Source organism: Boeremia exigua, assembly GCF_020726555.1.
Source record: "Boeremia exigua strain MPI-SDFR-AT-0100 chromosome Unknown C7974scaffold_1, whole genome shotgun sequence".
In the NCBI taxonomy this organism is placed as follows: domain Eukaryota; kingdom Fungi; phylum Ascomycota; class Dothideomycetes; order Pleosporales; family Didymellaceae; genus Boeremia; species Boeremia exigua.
The window spans coordinates 929,628-951,482 of NW_025763518.1; the positions used below are offsets into that span (position 1 = coordinate 929,628).

The following is a 21,855-nucleotide window of genomic DNA, read 5'->3' on the forward strand; positions in this document are numbered from 1 at the left end:
GAAGATGTTCAACAAAACATGCAAATGCAGCGTCGAAATGCGGGTCCTCTCTCCTGGGATCGCAGGAGATATGTATGACAGGTTAAAGGCACACGCTGCAGGCCGCAAAGCTACATCGGGCACGCTAGCCACACCCCTGCAATTTACCCCCACTGCTCGAGCGCACCTGCAGATGATCGGATGCAAATGCTGTGTGAGCGCCGAGCCTTACAGCTATTTCCCAGACACCCATTATTACAGACATCGCGGAGGTGCACGGTGTTTCTTAATTGAGGTTACACTCCGTGGATCGCACTATACAGGCGTCTGGGTATGGCCGTTGCTGTGTGCTCTGTTCGACTCCATCGGCCTGTTCAGATCAAGCGACGGTTGTCGCATTGTCTGAACTATGTCCAGCCCATGATACAGCCCACATCCTGTACACACACGCAATTGCTACAGAACAGCAGCGGCTCGAAAGTTCTGGAGACGGAAGCGGTTTCTTGTCCTGCACTGGCAAAGGTCAGCGCCGGCACCTGCAGTCGTCTTCGCGGCTTTACCCAAAGCGTATAAATGCCGCAAACGCCTTGGAGCCTTCAGCTCTGTAAGATGCTGCGGGTGAGATGATACAGTGCGAATGTGACTACAATCAGTGCCTCCGAGATTACAGAATGGCTCTGATCCAGTGGTCGACTGTCGTCCGTAAAACCACATGCTTCCATCATCAGGCTTACAACAGCTCTGGCTGGACGGTTGCCGCCAAGAGCTGATTTACAACATTCCGTGGGGGTCTTCCCCGCAAAATTACAAAAGTAAACCTAAATATCATCGACGTCTACAATAACACTTGTCGCTGCTAGAGAGGCTCGTAAGAAGGTGCTCGCCCAGCAGAAAAGTTGCCATGACGCCAATGTCTTGTGGATATATCGCTGTACCAGGTGGTCCGTCCAAGAAGGTCCGCCTGATTATGTGGCGCTGTAATACGACAAAGACTTGCTTTGAGCCTTCGACAGCAAGCCTAATACCCTACCAGGTACCTTGTCCATGCTTCTTTGACCGCTCAGTGCTTCACACGTCTGCTGTGCATACATCAACCCGCGTTTCGCAAGAGGTCTGTGCACTGTGGGGATGGAACATCAGTGATGTCGAACGCGGCAAGGCGCGCCGCAACCTCCTGAAACCTTCACCCGGCCAGGAGCCTCCTCAACGTTGTGCTCCAGAACCCTTGAGGTCACTCGCCTATCGGATAAACACTGAGGCCGAAGCCAATACGACCCACCTTTACTCACTCATACCGAATTGGTCTCATCAGCATTCATTCCTCCCTGGCAGCAACCGCCGGAAATCTTGGCGTCTTGGCCTTCCGCAACTGAAACAACTCAAGGGTCATGAGAAGCAGCTGTCTAAGTCATTCAAGGACATGCCATGTGGATATAGAAAGCGTGCTTTGGGTTTGCTACTTCCGTATCTGGACCTGCGGACACGTTTGAACAACATGCATCAAGGGTCGTTCTCAACCTTGACATTGGATTGCTCTGCAGTGGAATTTGGAGCAACTCGAATCGTCATGTTCCGCTCTTGGCAAACACAACCTCTCCCTATGTGATACGCTGTATGTGGTCCCTGCTATGGTTTCACGAGCCGTAGTGGCGACCCAGTGCACAGTTCACTCTCCAACAAGGACGCACTGGGATAGAAAGACCGATTACTTGGCACGACAACGCACGATGATTACACGTCTTGAGCTTACGACAACATCTTCCATTGTGAGATGATGATCGGCGGAATGATGTGATAGCAGCTTGTTCCCCTGATCAAGGCAAGCACAACTCAACACCGAAAGCTAAATTTCTTACGACTGTTGCGTGCTCTGACGACCTACTCCAGAAGAATACGTATCACTCTTGGGACGAAGCTTGAGCACGAGGCTCCTTGCTTATCAACTACAAGAATCTATCAGGTGCATTAAGGTCCTGACTCCGCCTGGTTTGGTTTCACCATCAATGCTCCTTTCTCCAGATGCAGAGCGCGGGAGTGCCGTGCCAAGGGGAGCAGATCACCTTGGCAGAGCAGCATGTACGACGATCAAACTATCTTGTGCAAGATCAGCCAAGTCGTGGGATAACAAGAATTTGGAATCCACCCCCTTTCGAGCAGAGCTAAATGTATGGGAGCTGTCGCCATTTTGACGTAATGACTGTCGATAAGCGCCGAATTCATACTATCTAATGTCTTCAACAATCTGAAGGTTCTCCTTTCCTCCCTTCACCCCTCCACCCTCCAGGCACTCGGGCACCACGCCTGATTATCATCAGTATTGAAGTCACACTGCCTCAGGATGGATTCACCATCATCACCAATGCACCGCCATTCCATCACTCACTATTCACAAGACCAGACACGGGGATACTCACAGATCCATAAGTGTAGGAAAAGATGCGCCCGTTGGCATCCAATTGGCAAACCCCAGCAACATCGTTGAGTAACTGGATGCAATGTCTGGGGAAGATCTCACAGGGCTTGAGACTGGCGGCCATCATGCTAGCGAGGAGGCCAGTGGCCAGGACGGGGTAGGCCGGGGTCTTGTAGATCACTGTGAATGACGGTTTAAGAATTGTAAGTAGTACTTGAAGATGTGAAGTTTTTGATGGAAGACAATGAAATGCGAGTTTCTGTGCTGTGGAATCTCTGCTTCGGCGCTGCATGTGCTAGTTATAAACCTGAACTTGTCTCAGACGCTTCGAGAGACAAGTCCTACCTTCCAAAGTTCTGTTCTCGCGAACAGTATCTCGTAGGCAAGCAATTAGTTCAGGACACTAGATATAACGGCCGTACAAGATCAACAGAGGAAGTAATTCTTTATAAGCTAGTGTGTAGCTGGTTGTAGCGCAAGACATGTCTACGCGGCCTAGATATTTGTATAGCCAAGAAAAGATGATGCTGGTGTTTTTGCTTGCATGTACAATTGCTAGCGACTGCGGTTTTACCCTTACACGCAGCTCCAACACTGTTTTGGGCCAGCTTATTTGCAGAGGTGCTTGACCCTGTCTTCCGTAAGTAGTCAAGCGTTTACCGTCTTTGGCTGAGCTTTGCCACTAACAGGCCAACTTGGTGTGTTGCTGCCTGTCATGCTCCGCTAATTACCAACGTCACCGCCAATAACAACAAATCCTCAACCATATTATAGTCAGCTGCTCGTTCGTCCAGTCAGCCCCAAAGGCATTCATCGCTAGCTTGTTCGCCCTGACCTAATTTTCACTCACCATCATCTACACCAGTGCCTGAAGCACCGGAGAAACAGTTTGAAAGCATTCACGAACAGCATGGCTCAACAAGGTGGCACTTGGGATCCTAAGAGTACGGCTCTCTTCCAGGTCTGTCACCGAGTTTGTGTGTACACTGACACTGCGTGATAGAGATCCAACGCCAACAGATCGAGGAGGCAAAGAAGCAACGAACCAGCAGCAAATCTTCCCAAGAACAAAAACTTGTTGACACCCCTGGTGCCTCACATAACCAGGGCAACGAGACGGATGCACAAGACTGGGACATCGTCGAAGACTCTAAAGACGACCTCAAGCTGGATCCTAAGACTCGCATAGACGGCGTGTCAAGTCAATTCAACTTTCAGGTCGGTTGGGGCAAATGGAAATGGGATCTTTTTAACTGGGACGTGAACGTTGGAAGGGTAGCGAGACAGCCCGAGGAGGCTTCACCGTCGTCCCCATCCTCAGCAACTGACAGGGATAAAGAAGCACAGTTAGCTGAACGGAATTAGCAGTTGGAGCGGGTTTCGTCTATGCATAGGTAAGTAGCCCTGCAGCAGAGCGGGTATTTTTCAGTCTTTGGATGGCTACTGGTTCCCTTGTCACGACTTTTCAGGTCAAAGTTTGCGAGAAAGGACACAACGTATTATTTTCACTGAATATATATAGCTCCTTCGCTTTAGCAAGATTTTCGCCAGGAAGACCTGCCTTGTATCTCTCATAATAAGTAAAATTGAGCTGTATTTAAAACGGCAGTATAGCTAAAGCAGAAACGTGCCGCTCCAATAGCATCCAAGTGGTGAATCGGATTTCGGTCTCTGAGACACCTACTCGTACGAATCGTAGGGTTCTCTGCTTAGGGGTCAGCTCACCACGCAATACAGTGGTCGATCCAGCCACAGCCGTCGCTATGGCAGACGTTCAGCCTAATCATCAACACTAATCTCACTTGTCTACCTCTAGTGTCACCCCTACTACACCTGTACAACTATTTAGCATTTTTGAAGGATTTAAACTATCTTTATCACAGCTAACCAGCCACAGAACCATCACTGTACCCCCCCATTTAATGACATAGCCCCCAATAAGAAAAATCCCAGCAAGACCATCAACCGTCCTCACCCACCAGAACCCCCCTACACCTCCTCCCTCCCCCTCCGCTGCGTCTCCTCATACATCCTCCCCCCCTCCCGTGCCCTCTCCCTCTCGCCACGCAGCCCCACCAGCCTGGCCCGCCGCTCCGCCCGCCCCACCCCACGCGCCTGCATTTCGCCGTCCGCCTCGCTCAGCGCGCACACGTCCTCCAGCGCGCTCGTTAGCACGATCTCGCTTGGTGATGGGCTGCGCGAGTGGGATTGCGTGATGGAGACTAGGTCGCCGATGTCGGTGCTGTGGATGCCGTGGGTGTGGTTTGGGGAGGTTGAGCCTGTTTGTGGTGGTGAGCTTGGCTGCGTGTGTGTTTGGGACTGGGTTTGTGATTTGTCGGCGTCGGCGTTGGCGTTGGCGTTGGCGGAGGAGAATTGGGACGGCGGTTTGAGTGTGGGTGTAGGATTTGTATTGGGGTTGTGGGACATGGTGGTGCTGCTTTGGTTCTGTTATTTGTATCGGAATTGTGCTTGGTGAGTAGGAATTCGTTGGCTGGGGGCAAGAGTGGTGGCTTATGTAGGAGAAACCTGTGCTGGAGAGTTGCTGGCGGAGTCAGCAGGGGCGCCGCGTGATGGTTCGGTGCAAACGGTGGGTTGCGTGGTTGCCTGCGAGGCTGGGTGAAGGGGAGGTGGAGTTAGGTTCGAGGATGGTCGACAGGTTTCCAAGTATCGCTTGTGAAGCATGAACTGACGGTATGGAGATGCATGATGGTATTGAGTTGGTCTAATTCGATTCTGTCGACTGAAGAATGCCGCGGCTGTTGATGGCACATGCTATCGCTTCTCTCTACTGTCCATAGGTTTTCCTTGACTTTCAGCATCGAAACTGTGCGCCTGCTTTGGTACATCGATTCCGAATACAGCATACGGTGACTTGGGGGTGTATTCAGGCGCATCCAGCTCGTTGGCTACAGTCCCTGCAGGAAGCTCGGCAACGCGAGTGTGCGAGGAGTTGGAGTGCAACTCCGTGTAGGGACTGCGAGGTGAGCCTTTGGAGTCTTCGCCCGGTACTTCGCGGTGGTTGTGGGCCCATCGTTGTTGTGCTGGTGAGTTGTTGGCGACATTCCAGGAGTACATGGGGTTTACTACAGTGTTTTCAGCTGTGGTCCGGCCTGCATCGTAGTGCGAACATAACATACCTGTACTGTCAGATACCGGGGATGCTAGTTCTCCAGTCTCGGGCTTGTTCTCCTCCATCGACAATGCAGGATCGCTGTTTGCTTGCTTCTGGCTGCGTCTCTTCCTGCGCCAGAGCAAGAAGATAACAAATGCGATAATTGCTACGAAACCGAGTGTGCCTCCTACGGCGCCCCCAATCACTGCATCAGATGGTCCGGAGCTGCCGTGGGAGTTACCCGACAGTGAAGTTGACGTAGATCGAGGTGCGGTAGATGAAAGAAGAATGTTCAGATCCTTGAAGTACTCGTACTGATCCGGCCGGTCCCAGAAGGTGGGCTCCAGTTTCCCTTCAGGACACGTTGAATTGTTCATGCACGGATCTTCAGTGTATTAGTAGATGCCAGAGCTACACTTCGTAGAACTCACTCTCGTTACAGCATCCCCAAAAAGTTGGCGCTTGACCGCAAGTCCAGAACGGCGTTTGTCCACCACACGATCCCCCTGGAGACTGACTATCGAGAGCTGTCGAGCGACCTGCCGGACGAAGACTGTTTCCGATGCACCCATTCGTACATGGGTCTGCTATGCAGCACCCAACAAATTTTGTGCCCGTTTCGCACATGTACCTGGTGGTGTCACTTAGCAGCTCGTACGCAGTGTGACACTACATCTTCGCGTCTTCGACACGACTAACGAAAGTTGCCAGTTCGTGTCGTGTTGGAGCATGACTTACCATGTTCCACCAGCTGGGCAGAAGAATTCACCTGGCTGAGCTGCCCTATACGAAGGGTCTGCCATGTGTGCAATAACGGAGTGATACTTCTGGTAGATTGAATGTGGAAAAGGCGAAATTCAGGCGCGTAGAGCCGAGAAGGCAGAGACACTCGGGTGTTGTGGTGATTCGAGCATTTTCTAACGGATCTTCCAAGAAAGCCAAGTTCCCTGTATCTTACATATACGAATACACACCTATGAGGCATTGCGAGACTGTGGCTGAAGTCCTCCTTTGTTAAGCCTGAGTAAAAGATAGCAACGGGAGCGTGAACTTACTCGACTCAGCGTAGTGGCCTGTCAAAGCCAGCTGGGCTGGTTTTTGGCTATGAAATGGCGTTTGGGTCAGAAGCTTGAACTATTTTCTGCGAGGCGCAGGCTCTCGAAGGCAGTCTAGCGTGCGTTGAGAACCAGTTAGATCATTGCCAGCTGATAAAGGCGACGGCATTGACGCATCCCTTGCTGAACTGAACCACTTGGTTGATGAATTGCGGAGCAGACCGATCAGGGAATAATCTTGATTCCTAGTACTCTCTTCCAGAAACGGGAAGCCCTTCGCGTCAATGGGATAAATCCCAAGCAGTAGTAGGGGTGATACCGGAGGTAGACAAATGAGATCAGCGTTTGATGATTGGGTTTATGTAGTTGAATGGAGGGATACAGTTTAGTTCTGCGGCTGGTCAGTTGCAATGAAGATAATTTAAATCCCACAAAAGTGCCAAGTGCCTGGCCGGAAGTGTCTGTGTGGATGCCGTAGGTCGTCAAGTGAGGTCATTGTGATTGGTGATTGATTGCTACTTACTACCGCACTGTGCAAAAAGACACCATGCCATGCAAGCCAGTGTCTAGACTACGATCATGGGCGCGCTACCCACGCAAGAAAAGCAGCCAAAGTCCGTAATGTAATCATATCCTCGTGCCGAAGCATGCAAAGCTACCCAAAATGGCGAGCCCAGAACTCCTCAATGCAATGCAGATGCAAACCAGCTTTTGCTCGCCCAAAACATGCAACGCGAAGAATGACAATGGAGGGTATAAAGTGGACTCGTTGTACGTCTGTGCAGCTGATGATGATGTGGTTGAAGATAGGTGTCGACGGGGGTAGTCCAAAATCCATGCGCAAACTCCAAGCAATCGATCGATGAGATCACTCATCTGTCCTCTTCACTACTCCAACCACCCTCATCATCCTGCTCAATAGACTCCATGACCTCCTTGATAACGCCATGAGACTTGGGATCCAGATTCATCGCAATCGTGAGGTGTTTGATCGCGTTCGCGCGGTCTCGGGTCTTCTTGTAGCAACGGCCAAGCAGGAAGTGAACGTTGGGGTCATCAGGTGCAAGGTCTTTCAAACACAAGAGATCCTTGAGGGACTCTTCGGTGTGTTCTAGCTTAAGCAGCGTCTGCGCTCTGCGGAAACGCGCCATAATAGACCGTGGATCGAGTGTCACGGCGGCGTTGAAATGTGTGAGGGCGACATCGATCTTCTTCATGCGATCGAGAACCTGAACAGAAGTTAACACCACACAAACCATGCTTCTTTTGGTACTTACCAATCCAATTCTAACAACGATCATAGCGTTGTTTGGATTGATCTGGGCTGCAGCCTTGTAGTGCTTTTCAGCAACATCGAACTTGCCCATGCGCTCGTACACATTTCCGAGACCATACCAGCCGTTGTAGTGCCTGTTATCAGCACTGATCGCGTTCCGGTACGCCTGCATAGCTTTGTCGAACTCTTCATTGGCCATGTGCTCGTGACCCTGCAGAGTGAAAGCGTACGCAAACTTGGGATCTAACTGCGTGGCTCGCACAAAGCACTTGACTGCGTCGTCATGCTGTCGCTCGAGAGACGACGCGTTGCCAAGGGCACACCATGCCTGTGGCGATAGGCGATCTTGATCCATCAGAGTATGTGCCAGGTGACCCAATGCTACATCGCTCTTCATCTGCCACAGAGTGTTGGAATACACCTCCATGTGTTCGAGATAGGAGGGCGCCTTCTCTCGGATCTTCTTGAACGCTTTCTCTGCCTCTGCGTACTGTGCGCGTTCGTAATGTGCCTTGCCGACATGCGCAAGTACCCACGGAGTGTCGCGCTGCGCAGCTGGTACAGACGCAAACGCTTCCAGGGCTTTTACCGACTCGTAGCGACTGAGGTACCTGTATCCTGACCCGATCCTGTGCAGTAGGTCCAGAAGCCATCTAAGCGCGTCTTCTTCGCGTGCTGTCTCCGTCGAGTGTGCCGTCTTAAGAGCTGGTGGTGGTGCTATTGCTGCTGCGCTCAGTGGTCGAGGCTTGGGCTCTTGAGGCTCGGTAGCATCCAAAGTAGGTTTGCGATTGCCGCTAACCACTCGCCCTACAGTCGAGGTGGTACCTGTCCTCCCCTTCGTTCCTGTAGCCCTGACCTTCCGCAACTCTCGTCGCTCTCTCGCCTCAGGGTCTCTGATGAGGGCTGTGCCTGGTGGCCGACTTGTCGTACGAGCAGATCCTATCGAGGTGATAGAGTTGAACAACCGAGCGCTTCTACGCGGTGGCGCGGCTGTGAGGTCGACTGCATGTTGCTGCGAAGCTTGTGTGGGTTGTGTATGTGTGGAGTGGCCTGAGACAGTCCTCTTATGGCCGTTTTGGTGCATCGGTCGTGGTATGTCCGTCTGCTCGCTATCTGAAGGGTTTGTTTTCGTTCGCATTCTTGACGTGATTGGCCGCATTCTAGGCGGGTCTTCTACGGGCGCAAATGGCTGCATCCTGATCTTCCGCCCTGGTGCGTGAAGAATGTCTGCTGGCCCTCGCTCTGTCATGACTGGGCCTCCGCCCTCGCCCATCATCAAGTCCTCGTCGCCAGGTTCCTGGCTGTTAGCCACAGGAGTCTCGACGTTGTGGTGCCGCCCGTTAAGCGCTGGGTTTCGGCCGTTCAGCTTTGAAAGCAGGTTTGTTCCCCCCATGCTGAGTCCGACGTCGCCGCGCTGCCGTGTGGACGGGTTGAACGGGTCATCGTTCGGTCTCGAGACAAAGGGGTTGTCGCTTTCCGAGTTGCTCTGTAGTGATGCAGCCTGCGATATCGATTCAAGCATGGCCGGGGTGATGATGAAGACGTTCTGCGGTCGAACCACGGCGCCGATGTCGCAGAGGCCGGTGAAGGCATCCCACATGAACGAGTTGAGCTTCAGCGATTCGACGTAGAATTCGATGGCTTTCTTGGTGTCGCCGTATGCTGCCCAAAGCTTGCCCAGCAGACAGAAGCACGCTGCCGCGTCTGGCACATGCTGTCTTGACGTATCCGAGTGCTTGTCTGAGTGTGCTGTTAGCCTGACCACGCCAGTTTCCCGTTCTTTCAAGGCGCTTACTCCAGTGGTTGCGCACATGCCACAGTCCCCTGGCCTTCTCGAGCGCTGTAGCGCCTAGCTCGAAACGCTCAAGGCTCAGGCATGCTTGCGCAAATGTGTAGACGCACCCCAGGTGCTGCAACTGCGCTGCCTTGTTCTTGGAGTGCTCAAAGGCAGCTTTGTATCTTCCCAGTCGGAGGTTGCAGAGCGCCAGCAAATGCGCAGCGTCAGGGTTGCGTGTGTCCAGGGCATGCAGGCGGCCGGCGAGGAAGAGGGCGTTCTCGGTAAAGCCGTTGTCGAGGTGGTAGTGTATAAGCTGCCGCAGCTGGGCGTTGACCGCGGAGGGCGGCGGCGACATGGCGAGCGGCTATGCGGTGGTGTGCAGCGCGCGCAAACAAAGAGTTGCGGAAGATGGCGACGTTCACGGTGGTGCAGGCATGTAGACGGCGCGACAGGGGCGCGGAAAGGTGCGGGAGGGCGTGGGAGGCGGGGAAGGTGCCAGCGGTGGCAGGCGTGGGTGGTGGTGAATGGCAAGTTGTGTTGCTAGGTGACGCTTTCGGTGTGCTCGACAAAGCGAATTGGCAAACACAGCGGGCGCAGCAGAGGTAAAGGCGGGCGTGGCCTCACGGGGACATAATAGGAAGCAGCCAAGGGCTCGACTGCTGCAGCGGGGCTGGGAGGAGTGCGCGGTGTTGTTCTGCGCGAGACAGGCGTGGTGCAGTGCTCGCGCGTGTTGTGTACGCAAAGGCGAGTCGGCGCACAGGCCCAACCACCGCGCTCGCTGCCTGCGGGATGCCTGCCACTGCCCGCAGCCATCGTCATCGCACACACCGCACCGCGACAGCCATTGCCAGCCGCCCGCCGAGCTCCCAGCAGCGCCCCGTCCCCAGCAGCGTCCCTCGCCGCAGCCGCAGCCCGCCATGGCGCAGGTACGCCTCCGCTCCGCTCTCCCCGCGCAATGTGGTCTCTCTCACCGCACACAGCCGCCGCGCACCCATGCACGCCGCTCCAGCATGCCTGATCGCGGCCAGCGCCACTGAAACACCTTCTCCAACCAGCACTAACAACCCCAGAAAGCCACCAAGACGCTCGCCGCTGCCAACACCCGCCGCCTCAACACCACCCTCTACTTCACCCTCGCCATCCACACCCTGTTCTGGCTGCTCCGCGCCCTGCTCTTCCGCGCCTCCTTCACCCGCCGCTCGCTGGTCCTGTACCTCGTCCTCTCCGCCCCGCAGCTCCTGATCAACCTGCAATTCGAGCGCCTCTCGCGCCCCACCCTGCTCGCCGATGGCTCCATCAAGCGCCCCGGCGAGGACCTCGACGCCCCCGGCCTGACCGAGTACATGTGGGACGTGACATACTGGACCTACGGCTGCATTGCGCTGGCCGCCCTGTTTGGCGACTGGATGTGGTGGGGCATGGTTGTTGTGCCGGCGTACAGCGTGTACTCGCTGTACGGCGTCTACAGGGGCTTCAGGGGCGCCGGCTACACAGATGCCGCCGGTGTGCCGCAGCCCGAGGCTGCGCAGAGCAAGAGGCAGGCAAAGATGGAGAAGAGGGGCGGCCAGAAGGTCGCGTACAGATGAGGTCGACGTCATGTCTGAAGACACTGCTCGTTGCCAACCTGGGCTGAACACGCCGCATTCATGCTTGTGCCCTCCATCGCTGAGACTGGGAGCGTAAAAGACGTAGGTAGGAACATGTGCTGCTTTGAGGGCAATGCTTTGAAAGGCACGCGGTCAGACTGCATAGACAGAGTCATGGCAGATGGTCGCAGATGGAGAACGGTATGGCGAGTGGCTGCTGTTGCATAAAGAAGGTCGTCTTGGAAGAATCTCTCGCTCGAACCAAATGGTTGGGTGAACATAAAACGTAGGTATATTGCTCAAATGCTAAATGCAGGCACCTTGGCCAATGCAATCCGCGCTCCCCATGCCATCCGTGTGTCACACGTGGTATAGACAGACAATAGTGTTACATATAGTACAAGCTTAAGCTTCGACCTTGGTGGGAATCTTGACTTGTCCCTTCTTGCGGTCCTGGTGGGGGAGACCATATCTCCACCCAACGCCCTTTGCGTCCCTTCCGTTACGGCCAGCGCTTTCCACGCTGATGTCTTTGAACACAAAGTCCCATCTTCGCTGCGGCACGACCTTCTGTGCTTGAAGCTCCGCCTGCTTTGCCTGTTCCTCAAGCTTCTTCTCTGCCACCTCCTCCGCGAAACGCTTCTCAGCAAGCCCGCGGCGCTCTTCAAAGGAAAGACCAGAGGCGAGTTCACGTTCCGCCAGCACCAGTTCAGGATGGGGAATGCGCTTATCCGCGGGGAGTAGGCTGTTATCGAAAGCCTTACCCGCGTCTTCACGTGTAAACTGTCTCGATTCGGCGACAGGTACCCACAGCTGTTGGCGAGTGGCAGGATGCACGATCAGGTCGTTGATGGGTTCGTGGACGATGGGTTTCTTGCCCTTGTTCATGGGGTCCGACGTATCGATGTGCGGTGTTGTGGGAAGCATTTCGAGAAGCGCCTTTGCGTATGGAATTGCTAAAGTTTTACCCTGAGATTTGATCAGCAAAGGCCGCCAAAGATGACTGGCAAGCAAGCGATGTAGAAGCTGACGTTCAGCAGGAGCAGAGCTCCTGTTTACATTGTGTAACCATGTAGTTGTCTTAAAGACTAATCGAATTTTATAATGTCTCATCATGTCGTGGAGAGGAGGTAAACGAGTGAAGGGAATAGGACATACCTGTGCGATCCACTCTTTCTCCATCTGCTTGAGACGTACGACAGCGCCAACACGCTCGTTGCTGACACCGAACTCGACGCTGGCAAGCGACACTGTTGCTCCATCACGCTTCACACGCTGGTAGATAGCTTCTCGCAACTCTTCGCTCAAAACAGGCTGGCTGCGGAAGTACGGATTCATGGGGTATGGGCGGAGATCTTCTGCTGTCTCCGGGGGAAGCTTCGAGCCATCCTGCTCCGCGTCCTTCTTTTTAGCGTCCTCTTCCCGTGCCGCAGACTCCAACTTTTCTAACGATTCTTGCCCCTCTGGTGTCGTCGTCTCTTCTGTTGGTGCTGCAGCTTCGTCTCGAGACTCTTTGAGTTTAATTTTGCTCTCATCTCGGGATCTTGCTGATGCTCGCTGGTACTCTGGCCCGGCACGGACCAAGGTACCGTTCTGGTCATAGGCGCCAAGGTAGTTGGTAGACTCGGGAAGAGGCTCCTTCAGCTGCATCCCTGGGCCATTGAGCCACGCGTAGAACTTCCGCCGCCGTAATGTGACTTGATGGCATGGTGTTTGTGAGAACTGACGTGATGTCTGAGTATTTTGTGCGATGGATTGACGTGCGGATGAGGTTCGGTTGGGAGAAGGCCGGGGAAGGGACGAGAATCTAGAGGAGCGCATCCGAGGGGGCATCGTCGACGTGGGCCAATGCTATTGCATTGACGTCGACACAGTGTGAGAAAGAGAGGAAGACGGGGACGCGGGCAACGAGTACGGGTCTGACAGTGTGTCGTTCGAAGCTCCGTTCTCTAGCATGCAGAAAAGTTACAACGGTCTTAGCTTCAAACTAGCCTGCCAAGACCCGATCACGTGGTTTGCTTTTCACAGGGTGGACGTTCGACCAGCCACTTGGTGAAAGATCAATGGTCTTGTGAGAGCACTTCCTTGTTAGAGTATATGCACCTGTGCAGATATTGATCAGTAGTACTTTTGCGGCTTATTGGCTACGATAAAGTTGGTTTGGAGCCTACCCAAGCCGTGCCTAGGTGCAGTGAATCACCTCTTTTCTGTCATCTTGCAGATTTCCGGCGCCATCCTATCGTCTTTTCTTCCAGAAAAAGACATTTGTTCTTAGATAATAAACATGAGTTGATATCTATCAAGCTGGAGGATCAACAGGGTAGTGCAGATCGGCGAGTCTCTCCCGCAATCTTTCCGTGCTGCACCTTCCCGCGGCCATATGCAAGGGGTACGGATGATCATTCAACTACTGTACCTTCCCAAGCACGTCCGATTAGCCACTTGGCGAAATGCAGTATGGTGCAAGATCGATAAGTAGTCTCATCAGGGGTCTTTCTTATCGGACTGTATACGCTTGAATGGAGTGAGTTATTCCATAGTTTCTGCAGCTTATTAGCTGCGATGATGGTTGGGTTCCTACAAAGTATTAAGTGGCTGGTTGGACGTGCCTGGGTGCAGTAAGCTCTGTTTCTATCATGAATAGTATGCTGCGATAAAGAGGTATTACTTCAGGACATCACTCCACATTTACACTCGGATTCGAAGATCGTGACGCGATGACTTTTATTAGGTAGTGGTAGGGGATGCCGCTTTACGCAGCCACTTGTGGCAACCCAAAATGGTCAGCGTGAAGCAAAATGCCAACGCAGTAACGACAGACCATTGTAACGTGAAACAGAGACCGAAGTCCAAGAAGATGCTTACCAAATCCAGATGATAAATGTAATGACAGATATGGCCCAGCTCCTGATATGCGGCGAGCTTGCAATGCGAGTATTGTATAAGGACAAATATTCAGAGAAATCAATGCGAGAAAACGATCACAACAAAGAAGCTTGAACGACCTGCCAATGACGAGCCCGCCAGACGGTGACAGGCCATATACGGCGAAGAGACCGCATCGTCTGCGCACAACGAAGACAAGCGTCCCAAAATCGCCGTCAAGGACCGACACGAGTCCTTCATGTCAGCCGAGTCAATTTGCTCTCCTGGTGCCCGACCTGAAAGCAGCAGCTCTGGACGACAACAAGTGTCCTCGGATTGTGTAGAATGGGATGGAGATAAAACAAAGAATACAGCCTCTTCGAACGCCTCTCCGTGCAAACCGTGTAGCCAATTAAGAAACGCACAAGGGGGAATCATCGCTGTATGCTGGAAGGAAGTCCATGCCCAAAGGACGCAACAGTCCTATAGGAAGTTCCGCGCCTGTACCCATGCCCTTGCATAAATGAGAAATGAAACCAGATTCAACCCAAACAACTCAACACCTCGCAATGTAACCGAAGTGACAGGATATAACGCAACAAATATGCAGCATACATCTCGTGTATGCTTAGTGATCGATGCACCCCCAAACTCCTCATCAATCATGGCGGCGACATCACTGGTACCGTCGCCTCTAACGACCCATCATGTAGGCAGAGTAGCTTCCGCTCATGCCTCCGAAGCCGTTACCACCTGTGGCCATGGGTTGGCGCATGCCACTGGACATCTCGTTTGGACCCATACCGAACCCGCCGTTGGCGTACATGCCGAAACCGTTGTTGCCGCTTGCATGTGACTGGTTCGAGTGGTTCGCAAGGCCTGGTGGAGCGGATAGACCGGGTGGTGGTCCAGTGGCCGTCGAGAAGCCAGGAGGGGCTCCAACGCCGCTGCCAAATCCGGAAAGGGGGGTACTCGGAGCGATGGATGACGCCGAGCCCATGCTGGCGTGCTGTCCGCTGCGAACACCAAGAGGATTCTTGGAAAAACTCAGTCGAATTCCACCCTTGACGCTATTGTGCAGCATGTATCCGTACAGCTCGTTCAGAGCCTTGGTAGCGAATGATGTGTCCTCGAACTCGACAAAGCACATGGGACCATTCTGCTTTGTGCGGAAACATAGGCGCTTGTACCCACGTTGCTTAGAAAATACAGCCTTGAGCTCATCCTCAGACGTGTCCATGGGCAAGTTGCCAACATAGAGCGTGTTACAGGGTGGGTTCTGGTCGGCAGGATTGACCGGAGGATACGTTGGTCGAGCAAAGTGCGACGAGTACTGCTGAAAGCCCGTGCTAGATCCGTTGCTCAAAGCAGACGGCACGTTGTGGGGCGACATTGCCGAAAGAGCCGGCCCAGGGGACTGCATCGTAGCCGCAGATCGAGGAGATGTGTAGTTGTTTAGTGGTGGTGAGCCCATACCATTGACACTGTTCGTGTTCAGCGATAGGGACGCGAAGCGAGAAACTGGGATCGACGGATTTGGGTTCGTTGCTCTGCGCGACATGTTGGATTGTCCTGATGGCGCTCCAGTAGCATACCCAATGGACTCGTTGAGCAGATCATTGTCGTCGTCAGCCTCGTCATTGATAACCGATTTGCCTAAATTGCGGCTTGCAAATGAGGTTTGTACAGGTGACGTCGGCGAGAAAAGGTTGGAGACTCCAAACTCTCCGTTGCCAAGACCCGGAGTTCCATTGGGTGGGGACATCTTCTCCATATTCTGGAAAGTCCCATTGTATCGCGAGGATTGACGACCGTTCGAAGTCGCGTTGGCGATCCCGGTGGAGGACGCGATGGATCCATGTCGCGCAGATCCGCTATCGACGGTATTGCGCCGCGAACCAATGGCGCCGCCAAGACTATCGGGCAGCACCTCGATGATCAGAGTTGCGTCTTTGGTGGCATTGCGCTTGCCATTGAGAAGATCACGCGCCTCCTTTGCGCCCTCGTAGGTCTGGAAGTAGGCAATGGCAGATGCAAAGCCCTTGTCTTCGGCGTATCGAGTCTGGGTCACCATTTCGCAGTCAACGAGATCCTTGGCAAAGAGGAGGATGTTGCGCACAGCTTCCTTGTCGCTGTTGCTGGGAAGTTTGCGCAAGAAGATGGCGTGTCGGGTTTTGGTGTCGGAAGCGGAGTCGATGTCGCCGAAGGAGAGCATGGAGAGGCCGTTGCGCTCGGCAGGCCGGCGCTCGCCAATAGCGCCGTTCATGTTGTTGTATGTGTGAGAGGACGAGAAGACGTCTGCCGTCATGGTGTTCTGGGCGAACAGCTTCGGTGGCGACGATGAGTTGGAGCTGCTCAGCGAGCCGTGCAGAAAAGGGCTGTTGGAGAGGTTGGAAGGACTGGTGCTGCTCGGACTAGGCCCACCGGCCATTTCTTCCTTTGTTGTCGAGGTATGGTGGCGGGGCGGGGACAAAGAGCGGCGGTCGAGGCGAGTCGCAGCGGCGGCGCAGACCAATGCAGCGAGTCGACGGCGACGATCCAGAAGTGTCAGGTTTCAGATGGCGAGGTGGCAGCGTCGGATGCAGATAGGGGTGGTGCCTGGAGGTAAAACAGCAGCGAAACGTGGGTCTGCACAGGCGGCTGGTGACGGGCTGGTGACGGGCGCGAACGGGCGCGGCGGCGCGGGCGCACGTGTGGGGGAGCGATTGGCGCAGTGCAGCAACAATGACGGGTGCAGACGTGGTCAGGGCACAGTGAGCTCGGGCGCGCGGCTGCTGGAGAGGATGCGGGCGTGCGGGCGTGCGGGAGGTCGCTGGGTGACGGGGCCGGCTGGGGGGGCGAGCAATGCGACGGCTGAGCCTGGGGGGTTCGGGCTGATATGAGACCAGACGCGGTGGTGGAAAACGAAAGTTGGAGCGGCGCTAGCGTGCGCGGGCGAGGAATGCGCCGGCAACGAGGGCTGCAACGGCGGGTGGAAGCGTTGGGGGGGGCGGCAGCGTGGCAGTGTGGCAGTGGCAGAGGGCAGACGGGGGGCTACTTCTCCGCGCGGCAGTGGGCAAAGGCTGGCAGCATCTGACAATCTGACAGAGGGCGAGGGAGGGAGGAACGGCACGATGCAGGAGGGCAGGAGGGTGTGGGCGCTCTTGCTAAAAGCGCACCCATGGGCCATGGGCGCGCGCGTTGGGACTGGTGCTGTGGGAGCCGGCACCCTTGGACAGCACCGCGACGCCGCGGCCACGGCGGGCTAGGCTGGTTCGGCCGTGCGCTCCAAGCAGGCCAGCGCTCGCAGGCCGCCGTCGCACAGCACACAGGTACCGCGCCCGACGTCGTGATGTGCGCCCGGCGACGGTGGCGACGGCCCTGCGAGCTGCGCGCTGCACGCTGGCCGCGCGCCTGCTCGACGCGTGCGTCGCACCCTCCACGCGCGACGGGCCTCTGTGCCCTCGGTCTGCGACTGCGACGCTCGAGGGCTGCGCGGCAGGGCGCGCTCGGCCATATCAACGCCAGCTAAAGCATGGCCGCTGCCCTCCACCCTGCCAGGCTGGCCTCCCGCTGCCGCCGTGCTCAGCGATCTTGGGCACGCTGCGCCGTCGAGGCCGCCCTGCACTGGCGCGCCCACCTGCGCCCTGCCTGCGCGTCCGGCGACGCTGCAGCGCTGCGCGTGGGGTGCCGCGCACCTGTCGTTGCTTCTTCGCACGACATGCCGCTGCTATCGCCCGTCGCCCTTGCGCTGCACGCCGGCGCGGTGCTGCCTGTGCTGCCTGTGCTCGGTGTGCTGCTGCCGCCCGCCTGCCGCCTGCTCTGCTGAGGAGGCTCTGCGCCGCTCACCACTCGCACACGCGCAGAAGCCCCGCTGTGCGCTGCAGTCACCGCACCCCGGTCCATGCACGCAGCCCGCCCAGAAAGCTTTCAGGCTATCGCAAGCGGCGTTTGCGGGCACTCAACGAACATCACAGGCAATCGGTCCTGCTCCGAGTCCACAGGAGCCCTCGCGCACCTGCTAGCGCAGCGACGGCTCACCGCGTCTGTGGGAAGCTGGCCATGGCCGCTTTTGTGGCCTGCTAACCAGCCCTCTGGCGCTCAAGTGCCGGGATGCGAACGGCGAATCACAGTCGCGGGCCTGGTTGGGACGAGATCCGCCTTCCTGCGTCCTGGGTGTGGGACGCCCCAGTGATGTCCGTCGCGACTCGAACCGGTGTTCACGGCCACTCGCTGCAGGCGCACACAAGCTTCGATACTTGCAGCCTGCTGCATTGTCTGCTGCATTTGCATCTGAAGACAACTGCTGCGGGGCAGTCGCGCCCGCCCAGACAGCCCTCCCAGTGCGCCTGCGACTTCACAAGTCGCGTCTGTGGCCAAACCATGGCCCCGATGCAGGCGGGGCCGCTGTCCGCCAATCACGGCACCTCCTCGCCTCGGTATGCCGAAACCACAGCCGCTTCCGGCCCTCCGCAAAACCAAAGTGTGCTGCCTCACCCGCCGCTGTAATGTCGACAAACCCAGTGCAGCCCGCGTGTGCACGGCCCTCTCACAGCACGCTGTTCGCAAGAACCCAGGTTGCTGGCGTCCACGCTTAGCGCGCCATACACGCTCACCTGGCCATCACGCAGCAGGTACCCTACCGGCAAGTCGTACAAGAGGAGGCACCACTCCCAAAGAAGAGGCACACTTTTTGTATGACTATATGAGTCCATCCATATAGCGTCTATGAGACTCCGCCACGTGGTCCCACCTACTACCTAAAAGCCCCATCATCTCCTCTATACAGTCCAATCACGCCTGTGTACCCGAACCGAGCAGCCTTTTGACGTTGGACAACAACATCAGCAAGACCGCCTCCCCGTTAGGAATGTACAGATGACGCGCTCAGCATAAACGCTTCCCTTGACGTGTGTGCTTACAGGCCAACGTGTTCCAACACTGACTACACAAGGACCACGACAATGAACATAGACACGCTTCTGGTGCAACCACGACTTGAGTCAGCCTTCAGCCTGGCCGGTCAAATCTGGTACTCGCGGCGCAGCTGACTCCTTTTCGGTTGTGATGCTCCAAGTATTGTTTTTCGTGACTTTTGGTACTGCCGCTTTTGCTCAAGGTCAGATCTGGAAGGGACAATCCAATGACCCACGTTATCATCACATGCTAGGCCGAGCCTATCTTCGTGTCGACTGCGTCATAAGATAGAGAGCATTCAAGGTGTCCTTCATCAGCATACGATAAGAGATACGCTTTACAGCTGGATAGCGTGCCTATCACATGGCTGCTGGCTGGATAGACTGTTTTTGAGTCCGATTTGCACGCACCAAACACGCACAGTTACCTACTGTGGATGTTGTGTCCATGCACATTACACGCAGTAACGTCCTTTATCCTCATGATCGTCAGCAGGGTTGCTTTTATGGATCAATACATCAAATGGACATGCTTCCATTACGCATGTTTTGCCAGCTTCAGCCTGCCGTGCATATCTGGCCGCCACATCTTCTCACCACCCGCCAAGCACACATCAGACAGCGTTCCTGGTACAGCATCATCCCATCCTATCATTGACCACTTGTAAACACATGAAAGTGCCGAGAGCGGTGGCCCACGGAGACAGCAGCAGACTCAAGACGGACCTCATTCCTAGGCTCGGCCCGGAAGAGATGCAGCGTTCCACATGTTTCAGAGCACTCGTTATATCAACGTGGACCATGGATGATCACATACTCAGCGGCCACACTCGCCGAGAACCCTCGCTTACAACCAGGGCGGCGTTGGTTTATGCTCACGATCTCGCGCTTATGATCCTGAAACCTCGGCAGCTCAAGGCATAATGTTATTAGCTAAGGATGGGCAATCGCTCACTAGGATAATTGATCGGAAACATCCTTCTGTATACACTAGCTCTGCCTTATAGAGTAGTCCTAACGCGACCGGTCAACGGGCTACGCACGCAGACAACACCTGCAAACCCTGCTCGCGATGTTGGATCCCCTTGCTGATCGCTGGACGGAGCTCCTTCCGAGGCGAGGCACTGGTGTCAAGCTTCCTCTCCAAAGTAGCTCCTCCCAAACTCAACCTCCAAGTCTCACAGAGGGGTTCAATCCATCATCGAAAAAAACTTGATCGGTATCCCATTCATTCCAGCTCTTCTGCATCGCACGCCTTGCCAGTGCGTCACACAGCTTGACTACAATCAATGAGAAGTGTGGCAATGCTCGACTCGTTCGAACCGCATTCCTGACCCCGTGAGCTGGTTGGAAAATCACCGAGGCTCCGAGCTCACGCGCTGCATGCAGCATCGATTAAGAGTCAGTGCGTATAGTCTCGCCAGGGGACCGTTGACGGGCAAGCTCGTAGTCAGCACGCCATGGCGGGGAAGCGCGAACCCAAACTTCACCACACCGCGTAAGCGCAGAGCTGAGTTAACGTGGAACTCTGTAAGGTTAGAGGGGGATTATGAGTCAATTGTTATCGGGACGAGTGATTGTTAGTGGCTCGTACGCTGATCACATTGAACAAAGCAGCGTTGCTTTGGACCATCTGATTGGGCGCCGTTATTTACAAGGCCATGAGCTAACAAATGATATAACCGGCATCGTAACAGATCGCAACTCCAAGATCGAGACGCCGCATAGATGCGGCACAGTCTTCTCTCGAGCTACAAAGGTAAAAAAACAATCGAAGCTAGGCAGGCATTGTCCCAGGTCATTTCCTCTTCACACCAGGGTGATACGTTGGGCTGATATACGAGGTATGGTGCCGACGCGGCGTGGATTGCTGCGAACCAGAACCTCAGGACCAACCTGTCAACTTTGCAGATTGTACAAACTTTCCTCGAGCACCCGTGAGCTAGGATTCGACCGTTACCGGGCGGTGTAAGCGCGGCGCCATAGGGGGCAAGGGCGCATTGTACAGACCACAAGGGGTCTATATAGCCATTGGAAACGGAGCCCAACACACCTGCTCAGGACGGCCTAACATCAATACACTAGCTGCAACGCTTGATAAGTCTACATGCCAGCTCCCAGTGGATATCCGCTCCCCTTGCCTGACCCCTTGAAGCAGTAGCGATGGGACGAACACTGGACTGTGGAAACCGGACCAAAGGCGGAGGATATTCCCAGATCATCAAATCAATAAAGTACTCGGCTTCATCATGTCAGCTTAGCACTATGACAACCACTGACAGACACTGCTCCTACGGACTGAGCCTGTGCGGCTATTTCTTGACCCAAAAACGCTGGAGGCTGTCCTCAAACCTCCAAGCGCACCAACCCAGAAACTATTTTACGGCACTGCACCCAGGCACATCCGATCAGCCACTTGTCACGATACAGCACCAGGCAAGAAAGTACTTTCTTGCTAGGATGGAAGGAGTTATCCAATTGTAGTTCTGTAGCGTAATGGCTGCAATAAATGTGAGTTCGATCCTACAAATGTGCCAAGTGGCTGCTGGTTCGACGTTCTTTGATTGTATATCAGAGCTCATGCTCCGCAGGTCCAACCATGGCCCTTGAGAGGCTGAGCACTACAGAGTGAGTAGTAGATCTAACGTGAACACCTTTCATCAAACACAATCAAGATTAGGCACTTTGGAAAGCCTGCTACTGGTCGAGGATCTGGCAACACCACGATAGACATCCAGATATGAGTAGCTGTGGCTCAATTTCAGCGAAGCATTGTAAGCATCCGCTCCAGGCTGTAGCAGTTCGTTCCCAGGCCTTGACGCGGGCCAAATGACTTTTTCACTATCTCCGTTTGAGTGTACAGGAAGTCTTGTTTATTTCAGTTCGCGACCGTTTGT

The 21,855-nt window shown here is 54.8% G+C and overlaps 6 protein-coding genes across 6 annotated transcripts; 2 read left to right on the plus strand and 4 right to left on the minus strand.

The window, feature by feature from the left end:
• Positions 1–4,382: 4,382 nt before the first annotated feature.
• On the plus strand, positions 4,383–4,991 carry C7974DRAFT_438831 (uncharacterized protein; the record flags this gene model as incomplete). Its single annotated transcript, XM_046145268.1, has 1 exon — positions 4,383–4,991. A coding segment is annotated over one exon (486 nt), but the record flags the coding sequence as incomplete, so codon positions are not given.
• C7974DRAFT_7055 (uncharacterized protein) lies at positions 4,992–6,723 on the minus strand. The gene is made up of 5 exons (XM_046147116.1): positions 6,560–6,723; positions 6,243–6,510; positions 5,936–6,135; positions 5,530–5,889; positions 4,992–5,475 (listed from the first exon to the last, which is right to left on the minus strand). The coding sequence occupies exons 2-5, from the start codon at positions 6,305–6,307 to the stop codon at positions 5,165–5,167; spliced, it is 936 nt and encodes a 311-aa protein (XP_046002563.1). The 5' UTR covers positions 6,308–6,510; positions 6,560–6,723; the 3' UTR covers positions 4,992–5,164.
• A 685-nt stretch (positions 6,724–7,408) lies between these two features.
• On the minus strand, positions 7,409–10,099 carry C7974DRAFT_7053 (uncharacterized protein). Its single transcript, XM_046147114.1, has 3 exons — positions 9,631–10,099; positions 7,837–9,575; positions 7,409–7,788 (listed from the first exon to the last, which is right to left on the minus strand). The coding sequence occupies exons 1-3, from the start codon at positions 9,965–9,967 to the stop codon at positions 7,432–7,434; spliced, it is 2,433 nt and encodes an 810-aa protein (XP_046002564.1). The 5' UTR covers positions 9,968–10,099; the 3' UTR covers positions 7,409–7,431.
• Positions 10,100–10,529: 430 nt separating this feature from the next.
• On the plus strand, positions 10,530–11,198 carry C7974DRAFT_429818 (uncharacterized protein; the record flags this gene model as incomplete). The annotated part of the gene is made up of 2 exons (XM_046144660.1): positions 10,530–10,538; positions 10,683–11,198. The coding sequence occupies 2 exons, from the start codon at positions 10,530–10,532 to the stop codon at positions 11,196–11,198; spliced, it is 525 nt and encodes a 174-aa protein (XP_046002565.1).
• Positions 11,199–11,406: 208 nt separating this feature from the next.
• Positions 11,407–13,143, minus strand: C7974DRAFT_7075 (eukaryotic mitochondrial regulator protein-domain-containing protein). Its single transcript, XM_046147120.1, has 2 exons — positions 12,357–13,143; positions 11,407–12,167 (listed from the first exon to the last, which is right to left on the minus strand). Exons 1-2 carry the CDS (start codon positions 13,029–13,031, stop codon positions 11,604–11,606), a joined length of 1,239 nt encoding a protein of 412 aa, XP_046002566.1. The 5' UTR covers positions 13,032–13,143; the 3' UTR covers positions 11,407–11,603.
• Positions 13,144–14,629: 1,486 nt separating this feature from the next.
• On the minus strand, positions 14,630–16,650 carry C7974DRAFT_7092 (RNA binding protein-like protein). The gene has a single exon (XM_046147129.1). It carries the CDS (start codon positions 16,492–16,494, stop codon positions 14,758–14,760), a length of 1,737 nt encoding a protein of 578 aa, XP_046002567.1. The 5' UTR covers positions 16,495–16,650; the 3' UTR covers positions 14,630–14,757.
• Between the last annotated feature and the right edge of the window lie 5,205 nt (positions 16,651–21,855).